The sequence below is a fragment of the Podarcis melisellensis genome, assembly GCF_964234715.1.
Source record: "Podarcis melisellensis genome assembly, chromosome: 6".
Lineage (NCBI taxonomy): Eukaryota > Metazoa > Chordata > Lepidosauria > Squamata > Lacertidae > Podarcis > Podarcis melisellensis.
This window is the reverse complement of record NC_138538.1, coordinates 69,112,749-69,137,747: the sequence shown is the minus strand read 5'-3', so window position 1 is coordinate 69,137,747 and position 24,999 is coordinate 69,112,749. Positions and strand designations below refer to the sequence as shown.

Below are 24,999 nucleotides of genomic sequence, written 5' to 3'. Positions count from 1 at the left end.
CAGGTGGTTGTACAGAAGGCAAGGGCAAGATTTGCCAGGCTATGAGTCAATAGGTGGAGCAAAGGATTAACAGATTAATGCAATATGTTGCAATAGATGCTTTAGGACAAAACAGGTTGAATGGGGTGTATCTGGGGTACCTAATGCTATGGGCAACAGCTCACATCATCCCCAGCCAGCATAGCTGGTGGTCAGGGATTAAGGGAGTCCACAACACCTGGGGAGATGGACTATATCTTGAAGACCAAGTTCCAATAAGGTGATTAATATACTGAAATATATTGAAACAAACATGTTGGAGTACACCTTGGCTCCTCTCGGGCTTGTCGTCTCACCAGAAACTGATAGCATTAGTTGCCTGCCCAATAATATATTGCACTTCCTATTTCTAGGGTCACATGGGGCTTCCAGGACTTAGAGGTGCTGTTGGACAACAAGGGCCACCAGTAAGTCTCTTGTGAAGTAGGTTGACTTTGTGCTTTGATAAATATAATAAAATGAATGGTACTACTATATTTGTTACCAGCTGGGAAATCCCTGTTCCTTTGCCTTGATGTCTTCTAGGCTTTATTCATTTTTTTTTTCCTTTTCCAAAGGGTGAGCCAGGTGAACGAGGTGAACCAGGACTAAAAGGAGAGAAAGGATCTCAAGTAGGTAGAAAAGAGCAAGACACATTTTTTTTGTGATATTTGAAATTAGAACTCTGCAACACTAGACAGACCAGCAGTTTCATTTATAAGCTTGCTTGTTTTGTTAGCTTGTTTCTGTCTCCAGAAACAATTAACTCTAAAAGAAATATAATATATTGCTGAAGCTGCTCTGAAAGTGGGATATGTATTCATAAGGAGGGTGTCATTTGCTGGAAAGTCCTTCTCCTTAACCCCATCTGTCTAATTTTACATAAAAAGGGCATTTTGAAAGAGGTACCTGTGAGTTTTCAGAGGCAACTCTTTGGCCACTGTTGGTGAAAAAGCCTTGGGCAAGATGATGCAACAAGGCAGTTCTTATTAACCCCATTAGCTTTGCATATCTCATTATGTCTGGGATGAGGAACCTGTGGTCATCAAGACTCCAGCTTTTCCCATTAGATGGTACCTGCTGCACTTTTCAGCAGACAGTGGCAACCTGCAGAGGTCTAGGGTTGGGTGCTGGAACAAGAATTCCAGGTGTTGATCTGAAGTGCAGCGAGCTTAATTTTCATTGTGCTGTGATATCTTGAGAGGCAGTTCCTAGAACGAAGCTGTTAGAAAATAAGCAGATGAAGATCTTCACTGCTGACATCAATGATACATTGGGCAGCAGCATTTATGGACAGTTGCCTTTCTGGCTTCGTCTCTGTGGATATTTTAAACCATTATATTTTTGGTTGTGAAAATATGCTTCTTCCTTTGGGAGGGGGAAATCCTTTTATTTTGTGACTTTAAAAGTAAACTCAGGAAGCCAGATCTGGATGAGCATTTGGGCTGATAAAGGCCACCATCAAAAGAACCACACAACAAACTCTGCATACCTTGCAGAACCTTTGCCTTGTCTAGTTTTTACCAGCAGTTCCCCCTTCCTCTGCCCTCCAGCACATTTGGAAATAAGGTTAATTTCAAGAGCAGTGATGTGGCATTTGGGGGCTGCTACTCTTGGGCACAGGGAGTTTGCTATCCCACTGAGCATGCACGAGATCCATAGGAGCTCTCTGGATTCTGGCCATGGTACAAATCCATTTGAACTCATTTGTAAAGAAGGTCCAGCACATACATGTTTGGCGTAATGTGTATTGGGCAAGTTCCAGAGCACCAAGTATAAATGTTCCACTTCTGAATAATACTTTGAATTGAGGCTGCAGTGAAAGCTGCCAAAGAAATGCTCTGCTCTTCCACAGAGTGACTTTTAATATGTTTTTAAAGGATTACATAAGGAACGGCTTTTAATATCCCCATTGCACCTTCATACTTCCACTTTCCACCAAGTCTTGCTGCAATAAAGTTGTTTTCTGAAGGGTATGTGATAATCTGTGACTCAAAGCAAAACCACATTTTATTAACTTGCATATCTCAGTAGTTCTGTAAAGCCTACACTGTGATCACAAGCCGCTTTGGCAGGGTGTAACATAGAACCCCAAATCCACAGCCTCTTTGGGCTTCTTCCAAACTTTCTATGATGTCCCTTAGGCTGAAATTTTATATCAGAGTTTTATTCCTAAAAATAGTTTTAACAACCAAAAGCCTAGTGAAAAATGCACATCTTAAGACTGCAGTTAAACCTGTGTCCATAACTTGAACCATACTGTGCTGCTAAGTTCTGCAAAATGCATCATGTAGAACAGGAATCCAAATAAGAAATGAACCACTTTTCTTTCACATGGACTCCAAATTGGTAACAAATGTAAAATTGTGTAGGAGGGTTCATAACCAGTGTTCATAAAAGCCAACTTGATCTAGTCCAGCATCCTGTTCTCACAGTGGCCTATGGGAAACCTGCAAGCAAAACCAGAGTACAAAGAGCACACTCCAGTAACTGGTATTCAGAAACATTAGTTCCTCCAACTATGGCTCATAGCCATGGATAGACTTCTCCTCCATGAATTTGTCTAATCCTTTTTTTAAAAGGCGTCTAGGTTGGTTGACATCCCTGCCTCCTGTGTGAGCAAGTTCCATAGTTTATAAACTATTGGTTCAGCAAACCTTGCAAATTCCTCTCTTCCCTCATCAGTGCAGCCATGAAGAAGAGATAGGAGCATTTGCTTCTTTTAAATAAAAATAACTGCAGATTTGCGTTTAACCATCACAGTGTTTTATTGAAACAAATCATTTTCTTAAACTCTGGTTTTAAAGTTGGCTTGTTCCATCAAAGCCTAGTTAATATTAACCACAGTTTGTTGGGTTCAGGTGACCCTGCAAACTGGGGCCGGTCAAAAATGGAAGCAAGCAGAAGCTTGCAAACTCACAGCCATGAGGCTCACCTAGGTTTGTCCTTAGAATGCACTGGGGTTTAGCATTACCTCCAAAGCAGGGAGGGACATGTGTATAATCCAGCCCCCCCCCATAAACATACACACAGATTTAGAAATGAGATTGTGTGACCCAGCCCAGCTTGCTTTATTTTCTGTTTATGAATATTGCATTTTTAACATCAGGCGGGCAGCAGCAGTGATTCAAAAGACAATGATGCATAATAATGTAGCTTACATTTATAACAAAGAAGCTGCTGTAGAAATTAATGATCGTTAAATGACATTGTCCTGGTTCAGACTGAATGAACCATGGTTTCAGCTCTGGTTAGTAAGCAGATATTAAACCAGTTTTCCTGGCTTGGATGACACAGGACTCTTATTTTACGCTGTCTTAAGCACTGAAGCAGTATGTATTCTGGCAGGGGCACAATCTGTTCTTGGGCTAATATAGAGCAGTTAAAAGCTGAAAGTACTCCAGTGATGCTTTATTTATTAATAGGAAATACCACAAATCCTATAAATAGGGGACATTTTTTAAAAACAAAAACAAAATCCATTCTAACTGACCTGTGAGCAACGAGGATGCAATTCTGCCTGGCCCATTCATGCTCTTTCATATATGACATGTTGCTGAAACAGAATAATCTCGGGGAAATGATAATGTGCTTTTCTGAATGAATGCGGTGCTTTGACAGATTTTGTACTCAAGTAGAAAGAATATCCAGCCGGTTTATGATCTTAGATTCCCCTGAAACTGAAGTGATTCTTGTGTTCTTTGCTAGATAATAAATATCCTCCTAGCTTCTATTCTGCTTTTATGTTTCATTGGCTTTGTCAGTGAACACATGTTTTGAAATTTCTAGGGTCCCGCTGGGAAAAAAGGAATGAGTGGTCAAGCTGGGAAACCTGGGATGTCTGTAAGTAAGCAAAATGTTTTATTAATAGCACACTAGATATCAGGTACCCACCGCAAATGCAAGTATCCCTGTATTGGGAAGTTTTAAATGTTTGACATTTTATTATGTTTTTATATGTGCTGGAAGTCGCCCAGAGTGGCTGGGGAAACTCAGTCATTCAGATGGGTGGGGTATAGAAGAAGAAGAAGAAGAAGAAGAAGAAGAAGAAGAAGAAGAAGAAGAAGAAGAAGAAGAAGAAGAAGAAGAAAGCAGTGACATGTAGTGATGAAAAACAACTAATCAGATGGAATTATATTCACTAACATGCAAAGTAGAAAAACTGGTTTAAATTGTACCATGTGTATATTTCACCTTTATATCTCAGTTCTATGCATGTTTACTTGGACTGTGCTTAATGGGGATTTCTGCCTAGTTAGTGTGTTTGGGATTGCAGTCTAATAGAGCATTATAAAGCCACACTTCATAAAGTCTCTATTGTAGTCCTAGACATGCCTACAAAGGCTTTTTTCCCTGCCCCTGCAATTTTTCCTGCAAAAGCCCACTCTTTATCACTGAATCGGAACAAATGGCAGTTAGGGTTTTCTGCAAATTGCTGTTTGCTCTGATTCAGTGGTAAAGTGCAGGGAAAACACTAGGGCCTAATTATTATTTTTTTTAGCATACTTGGACACAGTGCTTTAAAGCATGAACCTGTTCTTAGATACAAAAGGAAGCCCTACGATTTCAATGGTAATTTGTAATGAAACCCACAAGTGGGGCAGGGGGGGATCTCCCTGGCATATTTTCAAGTATTCTCCCCCCCCCCCCGGAAAGTCCTCTAATATAGATATTTCCTCTTTTCTGATTTTTTCCATAGTAGCATAGTTGTGTACAACATGTTTGTTCTTCTGCTACAGAAGCTGAATGGCCTGGACGGAAAGAGTGGTTGTAGTTTATGTTGCTAGGTGTTGTACTTTAGCAGTCCTACTGATTTAAAAAAAGGGCATTAGCCAGTATTATTTCCCTAAAACAAAAGCAGGAAAATCCAGAATATAAAGTGTCTCCATTCAGAGAGAAAGAATATCTAAAAACAAATTAAAGGTTGTCTGCTCTCAGACTTAAGTAACTTTCTCAAGGTATATAACTGTACTTTTTTTTAATTGTGTAAAATCATGTTTAGCATAGCTTAGTTGCAAATAGTGTGCTCTTCAGGGTTGTCCTAATACATCTCAAATTTATTTCAGGGTATGCCTGGTCCTTTGGGTCAGAAGGGCGTACAAGGCTATCCTGGACCAGAGGGCATTCTTGGGAATCCTGGAAAGGCTGGCTTACCTGGACAACAGGGCCTTCCTGTGAGTAGTACTTGCATGGTTGTTTTCCACATGAAAAAGTCTTTAAATATTCTCAGTGCATCATAAATACCTGTAAGCAAGAACCATATGGAAGAAAGGAATTCCATAATTTCCTCTTGCCCTATTGCCACCTCTCCATGAGGGCCAGCACCACTTGTTTGAGAAGTAGCTACATCATTTGTTTGCCAGTATGGTTCTTGTTCCATGCCATTGTGGTGTAGGGCCAACTATGTCTCCACCTCCGTTGTTCTGCCCAGACACTGAGGTCCAGCGCCAAGGGCCTTCTGGCAGTTCCCTCGCTGCGAGAAGCCAAGTTACAGGGAACTAGGCAGAGGGCCTTCTCAGTAGTGGCGCCCTCCCTGTGGAATGCCCTCCCACCAGATGTCAAAGAGAAAAACAACTACCAGACTTTTAGAAGACATCTGAAGGCAGCCTTGTTAATAATAATAATAATAATTTATTTATACCCCGCCCATTTGGCTGAGTTTCCCCAGCCACTCTGGGTGACTTCCAATCGAGTGTTAAAAACAATACATCATTAATTATTAAAAACTTCCCTAAACAGGGTTGCCTTCAGATGTCTTTTAAAGATGAGATAGCTACTTATTTCCTTCACATCTGAAGGGAGGGCGTTCCACAGGGCGGGCGCCACTACCGAGAAGGCCCTCTGTTTGGTTCCCTGTAACCTCACTTCTCGCAATGAGGGAACCACCAGAAGGCCCTCGGAGCTGGACCTCAGTGTCCGGGCTGAACGATGGGGGTGGAGACGTTCCTTCAGGTATACAGGGAAGCTTTTAATGTTTAATAGGTTATTGTATTTCAATATTCTGTTGGAAGCCGCCCAGAGTGGCTGGGGAAACCCAGCCAGATGGGTGGGGTATAAATAATAATTTATTATTATACTATATTATTATGCAGAAGCATCTGACATCCTGCAATGGGAACATATTGATCAGATTCGGCCACCTTTCTGCACAACCTTAGTGGCTTTTTTTTTCTGCAATAGCAAATCAGTTCCAGGAGCCCCAGTCTGTTTTAGGTGCAAAACACACAGAGCGTCTGTAGCTTCACAACTCCTGGATAGCTCAGTTGGTTAGAGCATGGTGCTGATAATGTCAGGGTTGCAGGTTTAATCCCCGTACGGGACAGCTGCATATTCCTGCATATTTGCAACCCACTTTTCGTCAGCAGAGATACCAGGGCGGGATACAACTGCTGAAACACCACTTTCTATGTATGCAGGAACCCTGGCCAGTTTTACACCCGATCACCCTAGTCTGCTTTGATTTAGGGCCTTATTTCTCTAAGTCATTGGGCGTTGCGAACTTAGTGCTTATTTATGAAATGCTAAAAGTTAATTTCTAAGTAACAGTGTTTTTCAATAGACAGCATGTCATCATTTTTAAATAGTATTGTTAATATCACCATCATTTAATCCCGTTTCCGAGCAGAATTCAAAGTGTTGGTACTGAAGGAGCATCTCCACCCCCATTGTTTAGCCCAGACACTGAGGCCCAGCACCGGGGGCCTTCTGGTGGTATCCTCCCTGTGAGAAGTGAGGTTACAGGGAACCAGGCAGAGGGCCTTCTTGGTAGTGGCGCCCAACCTGTGGAATGCCCTCCCATTAGGTGTAAAAGAAATAAACAACTATCTGACTTTTAGAAGACACCTGAAGGCACCCCTGTTTAGGGAAGTTTTTAATGTTTGATGTTTTATTATGTTTTTAATATTCTGTTGGGAGCTGCCCAGAGTGGCTGGAGAAACCCAGCCAGATGGGCAGGGTTTATTAATAATAATAATAATAATAATAATAATAATAATAATAATAGCATAATTATTTAGATAACAATTTATAGGATGCCATCATTGTACTAATGTTGTGTAAGAGTGTGCATGCAGATAAATGTACGGAGGTGTGTGTATCAAGCATGGCTACTTTGAAGAAACAAAAGCATGTGTTTGGCATATTGCTCAAAAAATATGGAACCAGTGGTTGATGTGACTATGTATAACTTGCTTGTCAAGGGTAACAGAGGAAGCGTGGGACTAGCTGGACTGGCAGGATATCCTGGAACTCAGGGACCAAAGGGGTTACCAGGTATGCCAGGAAACACTGGACCACCAGGACTAAAGGTACTTCGAATGGGGAGCTTCTCAAGCCGGCTGGCACTGTGTTTGAAATCTTTCTGCCCGCTCATTCAGAAGTAATATCAAAGGCAGAACTGCAGCTTCTACCAAAGTTTATGCACCTGGTATTGTGGAAGTATGCTCCTTCCCTCTCTGAAAATGCATGTATGTAAATTGCCTTAAAACAAAAAGGTTTTTCTTATAGGGCTTCCCACTTAATTAATTTTTAGGCTCTTTACAAACTTTCGCAGTTCGCACTAGCATTTTATAGGATCACAAGGGGGACCTGTGAAATCTGAAAGCCCTAATTAGTCTAGGAGCGGTACAGACATTTCTTCTGCTCCAGTGCAAACAGAGCTATCTCTCTGAATTTACTTCAGGAGCAAGACAAGGCTTTTTGAAAGGGTAAAAAAAAAAAAAGAGGGGGGGAGAGCATTTAATTTCTCAGCGGTTTGGAAAGAAAGATAGGCACAGCCTGCTCTCTGTACCAAAGGGAAGGCCAATTAGTTTGTACTAATTGCCTTGAAAGAGACTGCTTTCTGTTTTTATGATAAGTGAATCAAACCTAAAGCGAACTACTGGGAGAGGGGAGGGGGTAATTATAACTGTCATTATAATTGCATTTGTTAATACTGTGGAGGAATGTGGGGTTGTCAGTTTATTGGTTGCTAATATTGTCAGCTGGGAGCACATTAAAACAGCAGAGTAGCCCTAACTCCCTGCTTAGGGGATCCATGGGACTTTGGATTCTTTGGACTGAATGGCACCACTGCTCCCCACCCTGAAACACCCCATATCAGGGTTCTTTGCTGGCTTCCATCAGTGGCAGAAGACCCAGCAGTGTTTGTTTCCCATCTGGCTGGGCATAATAAGGGTTTCTGCAGCAGTGAAGCCCACCCAGTTCCCCAGGCCAGAGGCATGTCAATTCCACCACATCCCAACCCCCTCCAGCAGTAAAGATCAAGCTGGGGTTGGTGGAAAGGAATATTCCTACTGAGTTTACATGCCTGGTGGACTGGGTATTAGGGTGTTCTTCCTCCAGGTTTGAAAGATGGAGTTTTAATTTATTTCAGCAGCGTTTGCTTTGCTTCTATGAACACGCAATGCAAGAAGTCTCACCATTCAGACCAAATTAGCTGATAATTTTTTGCTTTTTTTCAAAATTCACCAACAGAAAACGAGGGGCCAAAATTAATGACATCACACAAGCAACAACAGTTGTCCAGCATGATTACCAAGATCAGGCTGATAAGCCGATAACTTATTCAAATCCTAAACACAGTTTTGAAATAATCCTTTAATCGCTGAACCTCAGAATCAGGGTGAATTCCTGTCAGGAGTAAGCATGGACCAATGGTACCAAATAGTATGGGAAACAGCCTTACTAGAAAAATTAACCAATAAACTGAAACTGACACAGGGACAAATAGAAGAAGATGCCTTCACCCCAGTTTGGCTCCCCTTTATCACATACACAGCCCAACAAGATAATGACAAAAATCCACCAACAGCTTACAAATCAATATGGCTAACCTGATCCAAAACACCCACCCACCCCACTCACATGTGAAAACAAAGATCACCACAGCCAACCACAAATGAACAGCCTCACCCTAGGCCAACCCCAACCTCTCTCACCACCAAAGGAACACAAGTGAACAGCAGAGAACCCGCACAAGCGACGCTAACACAAAACCTCACATATATTAAGTAAAATAGAAACATCACCACCCGACTCCACCCCCACTCACCTCTTCCGCCCTGCACCTCTTTCCCCCTATTCTTCCTAATGTCTCAACAAATGAAACTGATTTGGTTTTTTTAAAAAAGTGTTACGTGGAAAAAAATATGAGAGAGCAACATTGCACATACCTTTGTAAATCAAGAAAATCTTTACTAGAAATACATTTTTTAAAAAAAGAATTGGGGTGAATTCTGCATCAGCAATCATTATCTATGATTTCTTCATGAAGAAATTCCAAGGCACTGTATGCTTCTCCTGTATAAGAATAGTAATGAGTGTGTACTTTCCCTCTTGTTGCAGGGTGAACAAGGGCTTCGGGGTCATCCAGGAAAGCAAGGTAAAAGAGGTCATCCTGGGACCCAAGGCGATCAAGGCCCCCCGGGAGATCCTGGCCTCAAGGGTCATGCTGTATGTACCGCCTGTTGTATGTAAAACTGTTCTTAGTACCATTCAGGTGCAGTTTCATATATTAATCTTCCTATCTGCTAATATTCCAGGGACAATCTGGAGATCATGGTTTGATGGGATTTCAGGGATTCCCAGGTCCCAAGGTATGTGCTCACTCTGAGCCCAGTCCCAAAGCTAAGCATCTTTACATCCCATTAAATGGGAAATAGTTAAGCATGTCCTTAACCCTCCCATTGGAGCGAATGGAACTAACATGTTCTTAAACTTTGTGTGGCTGGATCATGTCCTTTTTTCAAGCTGAACTGTAAGCCATCTGTCGTTCGTGAAAGATCTTCAGCGAGCACTTCTTAATTGCCCTGAGATTGGAGAGCAAAGGATATTTCACTTTATGATACAGCTACAGTAATTTGGCTGGAAGTGCATTTTCTGTTGAGGCTTTTTCACTGTATCAGAGATCTAAAGAAGAAGATTGCAGTACATAACATTTCATATTTTATATTAGTTTCACTTTCATTTACTTTAGCTTTTTCTTTTTTTAGACAAATGCTTTTTTAAAAAGTGTATCAGATGTACTATGACTAAGCTTTTACTTTTCATTTTTTAGGGTCCCGAAGGTGACCTTGGTTTGATTGGAATTTTGGGACCTAAAGGCCCGGTAGGACAAATAGTAAGTGATTCTGTCTATTAATAAACTTACTGTTCTCTGTACAATCTAACTGACATCTCTACAGTTCCCATCGGTTTATAGTGAAAACTCAGACCACTTTCCTCTTATGCCAGCAGATAAGTAGGAACAACTGAATTTGAGGACAGGTGACCCAGAGCAGAATTTGTGAAAGTTGTACTTACACCTTGGTTGACCCTGGTTGAGGCAAGGTCAGGTGACCTGCTTCTGACAGAAAATTTGGGGGTTACCGAGGGAGGGCAGCACATTGCCAGTTATATACTTTAATTTTAATCACCATGGAGGCAAAATTTGCTTTTCCGCAAGATTTAATGAATTAAGCAGCACCATTGAAGCATTAACCATACAGTGGTGCCTCGCTAGACGAAAAGAATCCGTTCCGCGATTCTCTTCGTCTAGCGGTTTTTTCGTCTTGCGAAGCAAGCCCATTGACAGCTTAGCGGATTAGCGCTACAGCTGTCTAGCGGCTTCTAGCGATCAGCTGTTAAGCGGCTTATCAGCGGAACAGCTGATAAGCGGCTTAGCAGCTTAGGAAAAGGGCGGAAAAAGCGGAAAAAAACCCACGGGGGGACGCAAGACTTTTTCGTCTTGCAAAGCAACCCCATAGGGAAATTCGTTTTGCGAAGCGCCTCCAAAACGGAAAACCCTTTCGTCTAGCGGGTTTTCCGTCTTGCGAGGCGTTCGTCTTGCGGGGCACCACTGTAGATAATCCTGTTCCCCCACACAATCCCCAGCAATTAACTAGCCATAACATTTCAAAACTTGCCGAATAGATCACTGTGCAATCTGCAGAAGCATACCAGTTAAGGATCCCTTTCTCTTATTACTTATTACAAGTAATGGTATTGTTTGTTAAGCTGAAAATTACGTCACGTATAGATAAGGTTCTTAGATAAACAGCAGAGGTCAAGTTCCTTTCAGTATTCAGGTGTTCATAAATGCATGTTCAGAAATACAATAGATTTGGTATGCAAATGAAAAGGAAGCAAACTTATCTTGTCTATTTGCCCTTCTTATATCCAGAAACAGAACTGGCCTTCTTTGAACATGAATTTCATCTCATTTCATTTCACTATTGTTTGATTTTCACCGAGCACGGAATTGTGTGTTCTTTAAACAGTCAAATGTCACACAACACAGTACTGTTGTTCATTTATTGCTCTGAAAATTTATTTGCGTTTTGTTTTTAGGGAAACATTGGTCCTGTTGGTAATGAAGGCATCATAGGTCCAGCAGGCAAACCTGTAAGTGCTTAGTCTTTCCCAGCATTGCTTTTCATCGCATGAAGGTTTCCACACTTTGAACAACAAATAGACGAGAACTCTTTTGCATTGTAACATGCATGCAAGATAGAAGACTAGTTTTGTAGACAAGAACACGAGAGCACTGATTTCCCTTAATAATCCAACCTTTGCCAACCTAGTGTCCTCTGGACATCCATCAGCCCCAGCCTAAATGGGCAATAGCAAGGGATGATGGGAGTTGTAGTCCAAAACATCTGGAGGGCACACCAGGTTGGCACAGGCTGCTATAATTCGTAAGGATTGCTGCTCGGTTCGTTCAGGTGGTATGGAGCCATTCCAATATACCTGCACAAATGTTATGCATAAGTGAAGTTAGCTATCCTTCTGTTCTGTAGATATGAATGGTTTGTTCACAGTGTAAAACACATTGAAATAAATGGTTTCTGGAGTGACTATAATTCACTGTATTTGGGGGTTTTTAAGATGACATGTATTTCTTTTAATTTCAGGGACCCAGGGGTGAAAAGGGGTCCAGAGGCGAAATGGTACGTGAAAATAAAGTTTGTAATGTTAAAAATAGGGTAGGATGCACAATATATGGGACACGGCATGTTTGGGGTGATTTCTGCTCCACCCACATCCTGCAAACGTACCAAGTTGGAGGGAGGGATCATAACTTCCTTACTAACTCATTGTTTTCAAGACGTTGTGTGCTGTGTTTATCTGCATCTTTTCCAGCTGCTCAGGTGAAAGAAATCTATGCACTTACAGTGAGTCAGTTCTCTAGCCTGTCTGGTTCAGTATTCTCCACACTGATCAGCCACAGCTTTCTAGGGTTTTAGGCAGGGCTCTTACCTGGATGCCAGGAATTGAACCTGGGGGGTTTGCATGCAAAGGATATACTCTACCACTCACCTACATTGCTTCCTGCAACATCATGATTACATAGCTTCTGGGGACAGAAGTGCAAGTGATAGATAGATGTGCCTCTGCGTAGCCAAGAATTGTAGAATGTCACCAGAAATATTAGTTATGCTTGCAGCTGCAGTGTAGTAATATGGGCTTTTTGTTGAGAGCATCTTTAGGTGATGCTTGTTAATACGTTCACAGAATATGTTAATACATTCCCTACCTGTATTCATTGTATACATACGATTGTGTATCATCTGATTCATCTACTGCAATTCTTAAGTTTGCCGATGACACCACCATAATGGGTTTAATAACAGGTGGAGACAAATCAGCGTATACAGAGGATGTCCAAAAAATATCTACATGGTGCCTAGGGAACAACTTGCACCTTAATATCAGCAAGACAAAGGAGATGGTGTTGGACTTTCAGAGGAAGAGAGGAGAACCAGCCCCACTGTACATTGGGAGGGCTGTGCGGGGAGAGTCTCTTCCTTTAAATTCCTAGTTTATCTCAGTGAAGACCTTACTTGGAAAATAAATACAACCCCGGTGGTTAAGAAAGCCCAACAGAGACTCCATCTCCTCAGAGTATTGCGGTAGGACAATGTCAAACAACATCTGATGATCTCCTTCTATCGGTCAACAATAGAAAGTGTCCTTTCATACTGCATCATGGTGTGGTATGCTGGTTTGACATCATCTGATAGGAAGTGCCTACAGAGGGTGGTGAATACAGCACAAGATATTATGGGCTGTCCCGTGAATCCGCTGGATGAAATAGCGGAAGAACGTTGCCTCAGGAGAGTGAGGAAAATTCTGAGGGATGATTCACACCCTGGCCTGCACATTCTTGATCTCCTGCCCTCAGGCAGAAGATATAGAAGCATGATTAGTCGCACCAACAGGGTAAAGAACAGCTTCTATCCGTGGGCTGTTAGGCTGCTGAATGAAAAGATAACAACAGGGCAACTGACTTTCAGGTTTGGTGGGTGTGCGTCAGTAAACGAGGGGAATTAAGACTAAGAGAGCTGAGTGGGGGGTGCTCGTGTAATCTCACTATACAAGTTGTACAAGTGAGTTGTACAATAAAGTATTTCAATAGTAGCTAAGTCCAGCAGCCAGCAGCACTCGGACTAATCATGAACTCTGTTGTCACTGCAGTGACTGGAGTGAAGATCAGGACCAGCCCAACTTTAAAAGCAACCCGTGAAACTCAAGATTTGTTCAGGGGTCTTGAGACACTTATCTCGGATCATAGCATAGATGACTAGAACAGCAAAATGTCTTGGGCCAACCCTGGTAAAGTGACCTTATTGAGATTTATTTTAGTACTAAGGGATGGAGCAACATAGGCCAGAGAGTACAGACTTTTTCCTTTCTCAGAAATGTCATCTTCAACGCCAAATCCTTGCAGCTCAATCTTACTTGAGAGCAAAGCAATTATCAGAGACCTTTTGGAACCATGGTACATCCCAATGTCTTTCCCATATAAGAACCCGCAGTAGTCTGGTCCTAATAACTTTCAAGTTCGTGGCTAACCTTCAAAACAATCACTGGTTTCTGTGATCGTTATTGTTTGCGTTTTCAGCAGCAGACATGTTCCATGCATGGTTACCAGAAGTAAATTCTTCTGTGTTCTTGATATTTTTATGGATGTTCAGTGTCCGAAGATGCTCCTCCTCCTCCTCTTCTTCTTTTTTGCCTGATAGTCTACTTTGCTGTCACATAAACATGTCTTCCTGTTAATGGATCTTTCCAGGGCGTTTCAGTGGAAAATAGGCGTCTCTGTGTCATTTAAGTACTCTTTTTGCCTTTGAAATTGTGCACCGCTGGCAATTAGCAATTTCCTTCCATCACGAATTCATTGCGTGAGCCACTTGTCAGAAAAGGGGAATGCGACTGTTGGCAGCACAAAGCAATTAGCTATGCCTTTACAGCCAGGGTGAAAGTTCTATTTCCATGTATTTTCACAGACATCAAATAATTTTCATTCAGCTCTGTACTGAGTCTGAACACATTGCTTTGAAGCAAAGAAAACTGTTGGCATCCTTCCTAGATGCCCGATTACTTTTAACACGGAATGGTATTAGGATTTCTGAGCAGAGCAATTAAAAACAATAAATAAGAAAGGGGTAGCCTTCTTTTCCTATGAATAAACAAGAAATCAAAAGTATACTGTGTTTCCTGGAAACAATATTTTTTGCCAGTTCAGTACTGACAAGGAGAGTGTACAGCAAAAAATATGCAGTGCAGAAACAGCAAGATCATGCTTCTTTGAGTTTCAGGATTGTAGTCTTCTGCTCACATTTTTTTTTGGGGGGGGGGGACCAAGTACATCAATAGTCAGAAAATGGTAACTGATTCTGAAAAGGCTGGATACAAGGAAGAGGGGAACAAACTATAATGGAGGTCCCAAGAGTTCTATAAGAGGTATAATATATCTCAAACCTATCTCTCTTCTCAGAAAGTCAGGCTGCATACACAATATACATTTAAAACAGATATTTGACTTCCTCCAAAGAATCTTGGGAAATATAGTTAACTCCCTTGCAGAGCTACAGTTCCCAGGACCCCTAACAAACTACAATTCCCATGATTCTTTAGGGGAAAGCCATGTTCTTTAAATTTATGCTGCATACTCCGCATCACATAGCTATCCTGTTCTGGACCTGTGGAAGAGCCTGCAAAGCAAAGCTATGGCAAAATTATTCTTCTCTTGAGTTCAATGGCATTGCAAGTCCAGAGGAAAGGCCCTATTGCTGCCACCTACTGACCTGCAGTGTTGTGGTTTTATTATTTTAATTTTATTAAATATTCTCTGTGGTTTTTGTTTTATGGTTTGTATCTATGTCTGGAGAGCACAGAGACTGCAGCCAACTGCCATGCTGCATCCTGGGTGGTCCTATCCCATAATAGGGTTGGACAGACCAGAAATGAGACTGCAGAGTGACACTGAGGCTTCTGAAGCCTTGCGATGCTTGTACAGACAATCATTTTTGGGTTTCTGCAGCGTAAACAGTGAGGCAGAGCAGATAAGAGAAACTGGTGTAGCAGGGAAGGCGATAGATAAACAGAGAAAATAAGACTGACAGAGGAGGAAGAGAAAAGGGGGAGACTTGAGGGGAAGTATCAAAGAACTGTAGAATTGGAAGGGACCCCAAGAGTCATCTAGTTTAACCCCCTGCTATGCAAGTATCTAGGGGTCTTAGTATGGACCACAAGTTTAACATTAAAGTGTGGTGCTGATGACGCCAAGGTTTCAGGTTTGGGACAGGTATGGAACAGCTGCATATTTCTGCATTGCAGAAGACTGAATTAGATTATTCTCAGGGTCCCTTCCAACTCTACAATTCTATGGTTTTATGAGCCAACAGTGTGATACAGCAGCAAAAAACAACTAATGCTATTCCAGGCCCCATCAACAGACATATAGTGTCCCAAACAAGGGAAGTCATAGTCCTGCTCTGTTCTGTGTTGGTCTGACCACACTTGGAGTACTGTGTCCAATTCTGGGCACCACAGTCTAAGAAGGATATTGACAAGCTGGAACGTGTGCAGAGGAGGGCGACCAAGATGACCAAGGGTCTGGAAACCAAGCCTTATGAGGAACGGTTGAAGGAATTGGGTATGTTTAGCCTGGAAAACTGGTTGGACAGTGTTCTCGACGCTACCAACATGAGTTTGACCAAACTGCGGGAGGCAGTGGAAGACAGGAGTGCCTGGCGTGCTCTGGTCCATGGGGTCACGAAGAGTCAGACACGACTAAACGACTAAACAACAGTGGCCTGGAAAACAGGAGAGTGAGACGAGATATGACAGCCATCTTCCAATATCTGTCTCCGGGAAGATGGAGCAAGCTGCACTGGAGGCTAGGACCCAAACCAATGGATTCAACCCATCCCAAGGCACAGCATGTAGACATTATATGGGGAGGTGTTGCTTCTCTATATGACATGCTTAATTTTCTGAAAAACACACACAGTGTACATTATACGTGACTAATAAATTAATAATACCAATTTTAATAAATGATATTTTTTTGACTAATGGGTTGGCTGGTCGAAAAATACGTAGAATTGCTTGCTCGTGACATGCCTTAAATCCTTTATTAAACCGTTTTAAAATGCTAAATGCACCCACAGTATTCACAGAGGGTAGGACTGGATAAACAGAGAACTTCAGTAATTGAGTCGTATTGGGCTGACACCTTCGACAGAAAGCTTACTCAGTTTTTTAAAAGTACACAGACTCTCTTTAAAAAGTATACAGGAACTCAGGCAAATGGTCTACAGTGCACTAAGAAATCTTTGTGTAGGTCATAGCTAGTAGAGAATAGCCTTTGTCGTCCTGGTCCATTTTACAGCTAGTTTAATATATGCATTAAACATGTCAGTCTTCTTTGTAAACTGCATTTCATTCCAAGGTGGTATATAGAGATTTATTTTACTTTTTTAAAAAAGAAAAACTATATTTCATGCATTTTTATCATCTCTTTTTACTCAGGGACCTCAAGGATCACGAGGCCATCCAGGTCCACCTGTAAGTGAATATACATTATTTTAAAGTTTGCATAACTGCATAATTGTATGAACCACTCTTATATGGTGTTCCCCTCTCTCCTACCTTTTAGGGTCCACCAGGGCCACCTGGTCCAAGAGTAAGTTGGATATGTTTTCTATGATGGTTTCAGCATTGAATTGTAAAAGAGTTGGGGCACTATCCTCTAGAACTTTTGTAGTCACTATTAAGAAGGGGTGGTGGTATTAGGTTGTTGTTGTTGTTGTTGTTGTAAGATTTATATACCGTCCGTCATTAAATATCTCAGGGTGTTGACAAGGTAAAAATTCAGATAAAACACAAATAAATAGTTTTTTTTATAAAAAAAACCCCAATAGTCCCACCTCCCACAAACACATTTAAAAGGCATTAATCACCCAAAGGCCTGGTATTGAAAATGCCAGACAAACATTCCCTGGGGAGAGGGATGTATTTCGTGTTCTCGTTTTTGTATTTTTATGTTGCAAACTGCCCCGTGATCTTTGGATAAAGGGCAGTATACAAATTTAATAAATAATAAGAACAATGAATGGGAGGTGGACAAGAGTAATCTTGCCCAGCCACCATCCCTTTCAATGGAGCATGCCTAGGAGGAGATTCTGGAGGAGTCTGCCCACTGAGCAGGGGCAATGCGGTGTAGTTGGCGGTTCAAATCCCCGCAACAGAGTGAGCTCCTGTTGCTTTGTCCCAGCTCCTGCCGACCTAGCAGTTCAAAAGCACATCAGTGTGAGTAGATAAATAGGTACCGCTGCGGCGGGAAGGTAAACGGTGTTTCCGTGTGCTGCTCCGGTTTCCGTCACGGTGTTCCATTGTGCCAGAAGTGGTTTAGTCATGCTGGCCACATGACCCGGAAAGCTGTCTGTGGACAAACACCAGCTCCCTCGGCCTGAAAGCGGAGATGAGCGCCACAACCCCAGAGTCGCCTTTGCACTTAACCATCCAGGGGTCATTTACTTTTCCTCCTAGACATGTTTACTTTCATGGGGCTGCATTTAGGATTGTAGCCTTGAGGTGCATCAGGGCTTAGAAAGGTTTGCCTTTCACTTGTTTCATGTTCTGTGTATAAGGTATCATATTTTTCGCTCTATAGAACACACTTTTTCCCCTCCAAAAATTAAGGGGAAATGTGTGTGCATCCTATGGAGCGAATGCAGGCTCCTTGGCTTCAGCGATAGCAACGCGAAGCCTCCGAAGCGCAGAGGGAACACTCCCTCTGTGCTCCTTGGCTTCGCGTTGCTTTCGCTGAAGCCTGGAGAGCGAGAGGGGTCGGTGTGGACACCGACCCCTTTCGCTCTCCAGACTTCAGGGATAGCCCCCTGAAGCCTGGAGAGTTCCCACTGCGCTCCAGAGGCTTCAGGTTCCTTTCGCTGAAGCCAGGAGAGTCAGGGATAGCCGCCTGAAGCCTTCGGAGTGCAGCACGAGTTCCCGCTGCGCTCCAGAGGCTTCAGGTTCCTTTCGCTGAAGCCAGGAGAGTCAGGGATAGCCGCCTGAAGCCTTCGGAGTGCAGCACGAGTTCCCGCTGCGCTCCAGAGGCTTCAGGTTCCTTTCGCTGAAGCCAGGAGAGTCAGGGATAGCCGCCTGAAGCCTTCGGAGCGCAGCACGAGTTCCTGCTGCGCTCCAGAGGCTTCGGGTTCCTTTTGCTGAAGCCGGGAGAGCAAGACTCTCCCGGCTTCAGCACAGAGGGAGAGCTGTGTAGCGCCCTTCAGCCAAGCGGGAGGAGAAATGGAAGGGGCTCCGTTTCTGTTAAGTTGTGGGTTGACATAGCAGCAGGCACAGCGATTTCTTCAAGTAGCTCTTTATTTTGTAGCTGGAATAGAACTGACTGCAAACAGCTCAGCCGGCCTGCTTTTATAGGCAGCCGGCTGTCAACATTGTAACAACCACAGCCCAGAGTTCCCGCCTAAAATAACTGCTGCGGACCTGAGTGAAAACTATCTACAGACCTGAGTGAAAACTATATACAGTATCCCCCTGTTGGCCCAGGGTGAAACTACACTACATAACACCCCTCCCCACCGAGATAAGGTGTTAGTTACAATCGTAATGGTTTCCTTATATACAGCACTACGCGTAATGGTTCAATTAGGCACAAAAGCATATCGGTTACATTTCCCATACTTAGACCAACAGTGATACATGTCCAACAACATAGTCCTTTAAATAAGTTGGGCGCTTGGAAACTCTGCCAGACCGCCGGGGACTGGTAGCCAAGTCCGGAGGGCCACACAGTTCTTGCTGAGGCTGTGGTGCGACCCTAGGTGGCGTTGGAACCAACTCCCCTGGATCCGCTGCTGTGGGTGGAGCCTCCGCAAGTGGAGTGGTCTGAGTCTGTTCTGAAGCGGCTTGGTTCGGCTCCACGCTGGCAGTTTGCGAGGGAGGTGTAGGTGGGGCCTCGCCATCTGTACGTGTCTCTTCTGGAGCTGCAAGCGCAGTTGGGGGCACCTCGGTAGTGTCCAAGTTTCCAACCCTGCGCCTAAGCTGGTCTATGTGCCGTCGCCACAAGCGTCCATCTTCGAGTGCCACCTGGTACGAGCGAGGTCCAGTGACTCCCACTACTGTGGCTGGCACCCAAGGAATGTCCCCCACATAGTTCCGGGCAAAGACCTGGTTTCCTGGGACAAATGACCGTGGCGCGTTGGCACAGCCTGGGGGTTCAGCCACGGCAAAGTCCGGGTGTAGCCGGTCGAGCGGTGACCTGAGGCGGCGGCCCATAAGCAGTTCAGCAGGACTCCTCCCTGTGGCCGCATGAGGGGTGATGTGTTGCACGAACAAGTAGTCGGCGACCCGCTCATGCCAGTCTCCCCGGTCCAGGCGCGCCAGTGCCTCTTTTGCCGAGCGCACCATTCTTTCCGCTTGCCCGTTGCTGGATGGATGAAAGGGTGCCGTTAGGGCATGGCGGATGCCCAGTCCCAAAAGATACCGCTCAAAGGTGCCTGACGTGAACTGCGGTCCGTTGTCAGAGACAAGGACATCAGGACACCCATGCGTTGCAAACAGGCCTCGCAGCACCCGGATGACAGCTTCGGTAGTGGTGGAGGGCATCAGGGCGACCTCCAGCCATTTGGAATAGGCGTCCACCACTACCATAAAGGTCCGGCCGTGAAAGGGGCCAGCCAGATCGATGTGCACCCTCGACCAGGGTGTCTTTGGCGTCTCCCAGGTGTGTCCCTTAGCTGCCGGTGGTGCAGGCCTCGACTCTTGGCACGCTTGACAGGCGGACACCCAGGCAGTGATGGCATCGTCCATATTAGGCCACCAGACGTAACACCGAGCCAATGCCTTCATTTTGACAATTCCCGGGTGGCCAACGTGCAGAGCCTCCAGGACGCGCTGACGGAGTCCCTGGGGAATCACGACGCGGTCTCCCCACAGCAGACAGCCGCGATGAGCTGAGAGTTCATGTTGTCTGGTTGCGAAGGGCTGGAACTCCGATGCAAAAGGCCCTTGTGGCCACCCCCTCCACACCCAGTTGAGCACCCGGCTGATGGTGCGATCCTGGGCAGACGCGGAGGCCACAGTGGTAGCTGATACAGGCGCTGCCGGAAGATCCTCAATCAGAAGGAGCGATGAAGCTGGAGCCGGGTCTTCCACAAATGCTGGAAGAGGGCAACGGCTGAGGGCGTCGGCATGGCCCATCGATTTCCCCGGGCGATGGATGAGCCGGTAGTGGTAGGCAGCCAGGAAAACAGTCCATCGCAGCATGCGTGGCGAGAGGACCGGTGGAGTTGGACGATCACCGGCGAGGAGGCCCAGGAGTGGCTTGTGGTCAGTGATGAGGTCAAAAGTCCTGCCATAGAGGTATTCATGGAACCTCTTCACTCCAGCCACAAGTGCCAATGCCTCCTTGTCGAGCTGGCTGTAATTCCGTTCCGTCGGAGATAGTGTCCTGGAAAAGTAGGCGAGCGGTGCTTCTCTTCCATCTGGAAAACGGTGACTAAGGACAGCACCGATGCCAAAAGGTGAGGCGTCGCAGGCAAGGACCAGCGGCCTGGATTCACTGTACTGTACCAGCACACTGTCTGAAGAAAGGAGAGCCTTGACCGCGTTGAAGGCCGCTGTCTCCCGATGACCCCAGGCCCAAGGTGACTTAGTGCTAAGGAGTCGGTGAAGAGGCTCAGCCACTGTGGCTTTGTGGGGCAGGAACATGTTATAAAAGTTCAGCAGCCCCAGGAATGCCTGCAACTCCGTTTTGTTCTTTGGGGTGGGGGCCTGCTGGATAGCGCGGATCTTGGATGTGGTTGGGTGAAGGCCGGAGGCATCGATAAGATAGCCCAGGAACTCTACCTGTGGAACGGCGATCTGGCACTTCTCCCTCTTTACCTTGAGCCCGGCCTCTTGGAACCTGGTCAGCACGGCACGGAGGCGCTCGAACAGCTGCTGGTGTGAGTCTGCAGACACCAAGACGTCGTCAAAATATGGTACCACGCCCGGAAGCCCTTGCAGGAGACGCTCCATAAGGCTTTGGAAGATTCCAGGAGCCACACTCACCCCGAACTGCAACCGGCGGCAACGGAATGCCCCCCGGTGGGTGACGATCGTCTGGGCTTCAGCAGTGGCATCATCAACTGGCAGTTGTTGATATGCTTGGGCAAGGTCCAGCTTAGCGAAGACCTTACCCTCACCCAGGGAATGCAGCAGGTGTTGGACAACAGGAACCGGATAAGCGTGCTGCTGAAGTGCCTTGTTGATCGTGCACTTGTAGTCAGCGCAGATTCTCACCGACCCATCTGGCTTGACAGGCGTGACGATGGGGGTTTCCCACTTGGCGTGGTCAACCGGCTCCAAAACTCCTTGGGCAATCAGTTTGTCCAGTTGTTCGTCCACCTTAGCCTTGAGAGCAAAGGGAACCCGGCGTGGCTTTAGCTTGATGGGGGCGACTTGTGGATCAAGGCTAAAGGAGATGGGCGTACCTGTATATTGCCCCAAGGTGCCGTCAAAAACCTCGGCAAAGTCTTTGACCAGACCCTCAGTCTCTGCGTTAGAGATGCAGTTGATGCCGGTGACTTCCAGGCCGAGGGCATCAAACCAGTCTAGCCCTAGGAGGCTTGGCCGCTGACCTTCGACCACCACCAACCGGAGCAGGCCCGAAAAATCCTTGAAGGCGATCCGGAACCGGCCAACGCCTACCACGGGAATGTCGTTTCCCTGGTAGTCTCTCAGGTGTACGCGGTGGGAGTTGAGTTGCCTCTTGGACACTCTGGGTACCAGTCTTTTGATGGTGCTCCATGACACGATGGACAGGGCAGACCCGGTGTCGATCTCCATGTCACATGGAGCTCCTTCAATGAGCACCGTGACGTTCAGCTTGCGTCGCGTAGGCGAGTCGGTTTGGCCAATTGTGGTTCCAGACGGGCAGTGGCAGTTGGTGAGAGCGAAACAACTTTCCTTGGCAGACTGGAGTGAAGACTTGGACTTGCGAGTCAATGAAGGGGGGGTGTCAGACGGAGCCGATCGGCAGACCTTAGCGATGTGGCCCCTTCTGGAACACTTCCTACAGATGGCGTCTCTGAATCGACACTTGGCACGGGAATGGTTGCCTCCGCAGCCGGCACATTCCGCTTGGCCCTTGGACTTCTGTTGGAACTTCCTGCGCTCCCGCTTTGTCTGGTGCACGTCATCGTCTTCACTGGAGGATGCCTCATCACTGCTGGCCTCTTCATGATGCACCGGAACTGGCTCCCTAGCAAGACGCGGGCTGCTGGACTTGCGGATCTCCTGGGCGGAGCGTTCAGCAGCTTCTGAGGCCACAGCCTCCTCAATGGCTTTCTGTAGCGTGAGGTCTGGCTTGGCTAGGAGACGCCGTTGCAGATGGATGTCCCGGACCCCGCAGACGATTCGATCCATCAGGGCATCGTCTAAGTCTCGGAACTCACAGTGCATTGCAGCCTGTCGCAGGGCGGTGGTGTAGTTGTTGATTGACTCCCCCTCTGCCTGGTTCCGGTGGTAGAACGCATGGCGGGCAGCAATCTTGGACGGCTTTGGTGCATAGTGGTTGCGGAGCTTCTCTTGGATCGTGTCCCATGGTGTTGCCTGGACTGCTTCAGGCGCAACCAATGCTCGGGCCGTCTCAAACACCTCAGGCCCACAGAGGCTGAGGAATAGGCCCCGCTTCCGATCCTTTGATACTGCTGTCAGCTCGTTGGCTTGGAGGTAGCAGTCGAACCGAGCGAGGTAGGAGTCCCATGATTCAGAGGCTGGCGCAAACGGCAGTAGAGGCACAAGTGAAGCCATGATTCCGATGCCGGCGTGAAGGGCGATGGATGGAAGACAGTGCTCTAGCCAGAACAGTCAGCTCTGAATTGGTTCTGCCCAGTGATTTCGCTCAGTGATTTCGCTCTGTTCAGAGGCTGGCCGCATCTGGCTGTGCTCTGATGTCCATCCATCCCATCCTCGTCGCCAGTGTTAAGTTGTGGGTTGACATAGCAGCAGGCACAGCGATTTCTTCAAGTAGCTCTTTATTTTGTAGCTGGAATAGAACTGACTGCAAACAGCTCAGCCGGCCTGCTTTTATAGGCAGCCGGCTGTCAACATTGTAACAACCACAGCCCAGAGTTCCCGCCTAAAATAACTGCTGCGGACCTGAGTGAAAACTATCTACAGACCTGAGTGAAAACTATATACAGTATCCCCCTGTTGGCCCAGGGTGAAACTACACTACATAACAGTTTCTCCTGCCGCTTCGCTGAAGGGGCGCTGAGCAGAGAGGGGGAGATTTTTTTTTTCTTGTTCTCCCCCTCTAAAACAAGGTGCATCTTATGGTCGGGTGCGTCCTATGGAGCGAAAAATACAGTATATCTTGAGTCTTTATAAAATATTACACATCATGCTGTTCCTAGGGATCCTTCCTAAATGGCGATATCTGACTAAGCCATGCTAAGGATAGATCCATTGAAGCCGATGGATTTAAGTGAATCATGGTTGACTTAAGTCCATTGCATCTACTCTGAGTATTGTGTAAGTGTGTCCACCTAAAGTATTTCATGCTTTTAAAAAAAACCTTTCTCCCTTCTTTGCCACGTTTTGCTCATTTTAACCAGTATCCACCAGTCCTCAGTCACAACTTCACCACAAGCCTTAATGTGTGATTTATGGCAGCTCCCTGCATTGCAAGGCGCAAACTACCTTGAAGCATAGAAATGGCAATTGTAGGAATTGCAAGGAAGCCTGGAAGATTATAGTAAAATTAGCTCACTCTCTGCACTCCCTCCCCCAAAGAGCCATCTATTTTTTTATAATATTTTAAAATTAGTTTTCAATTACAGCCTCATTATAACAATTTCTAATACAATTATTAATACCAATCATTCAAATACCAAATTATATAATTTAGATAAAGTGGCATGCTAGATTTGCTAGTTTGACGATTTTCTTTATTCCTGCATTCCAAAATCTTTTTAATTTGAATTGCATTCCGGTCATAATAATAATCCCTTTTACAACAACAGCAATATTAATACTCTTTGGCAATAAGTATTTTAATTATGTGGCAGGAGCCAAAGAATGTGCGTAATTAATTTCTGATGTTCTTATGGTTTGTTTGTTATGCTGCTGATATTAAAATGTTTGATTATATACAGAAGCAGATTGACATCAGTGTTGCTATTCAAGCCTTGATTGATTCCAATACTGCATTACAGATGGAGGTAAAAATATTTGCATGTTTCGCTTGTCACATATATACATGTTATAAAAGTCGCTTCACTGATAAGCTGTATGTCTTCACAAATATTTAATTCACCACACATTTACAAATATCATACTACTTGGCAGGGGTGGGAATAATGAGGGGGAAACTGTACATATAAACACCGCAGGATATAGAGAATACGTTTTGCAGCTGAGTCTTTGAGACCTCTGGCCTAAATGCTCAGAACGTTATGCAATAGCGGTCTGCTTAATTGGAAACACATTATATGAATGAAGTATTGTCTTTTTTGTGAGGCTGCAACTTGAGATATGCACACAGTGCAAAGCGTAATTTATAAAATGTACCGATGGCTTTTCTTCAGACCTTACCACTCCATCAGAACTTGTTTCGTCGCTGCCGTTCATGTAATAAATGTGCTTGTGGGGTCAGTCATCGTTGTAGGGGGCTGAAATGATGTTCTTCTGCAGAGAGTTCCCAATTTG

General features: G+C 45.0%; 1 protein-coding gene and 1 long non-coding RNA gene across 2 annotated transcripts in view; both read left to right on the top strand.

Moving 5' to 3' along the window:
* COL24A1 (collagen type XXIV alpha 1 chain) overlaps window positions 1–24,999 on the top strand; it is a 170,831-nt gene that overhangs the window by 140,031 nt on the left and 5,801 nt on the right. The window contains exons 44-56 of the mRNA XM_081914077.1: window positions 393–446; window positions 597–650; window positions 3,808–3,861; window positions 5,085–5,192; window positions 7,218–7,325; window positions 9,364–9,471; window positions 9,561–9,614; window positions 10,076–10,138; window positions 11,347–11,400; window positions 11,910–11,945; window positions 16,816–16,851; window positions 16,943–16,969; window positions 24,447–24,512. Of these exons, the coding sequence (XP_081770203.1) occupies window positions 393–446; window positions 597–650; window positions 3,808–3,861; window positions 5,085–5,192; window positions 7,218–7,325; window positions 9,364–9,471; window positions 9,561–9,614; window positions 10,076–10,138; window positions 11,347–11,400; window positions 11,910–11,945; window positions 16,816–16,851; window positions 16,943–16,969; window positions 24,447–24,512 (822 nt within the window). The remainder of the gene's footprint in view (window positions 1–392; window positions 447–596; window positions 651–3,807; window positions 3,862–5,084; window positions 5,193–7,217; window positions 7,326–9,363; window positions 9,472–9,560; window positions 9,615–10,075; window positions 10,139–11,346; window positions 11,401–11,909; window positions 11,946–16,815; window positions 16,852–16,942; window positions 16,970–24,446; window positions 24,513–24,999) is intronic.
* On the top strand, window positions 12,307–16,573 carry LOC309371556. Its single transcript, XR_014169193.1, has 2 exons — window positions 12,307–12,515; window positions 13,415–16,573. It is a non-coding gene; the product is annotated as an uncharacterized lncRNA (long non-coding RNA).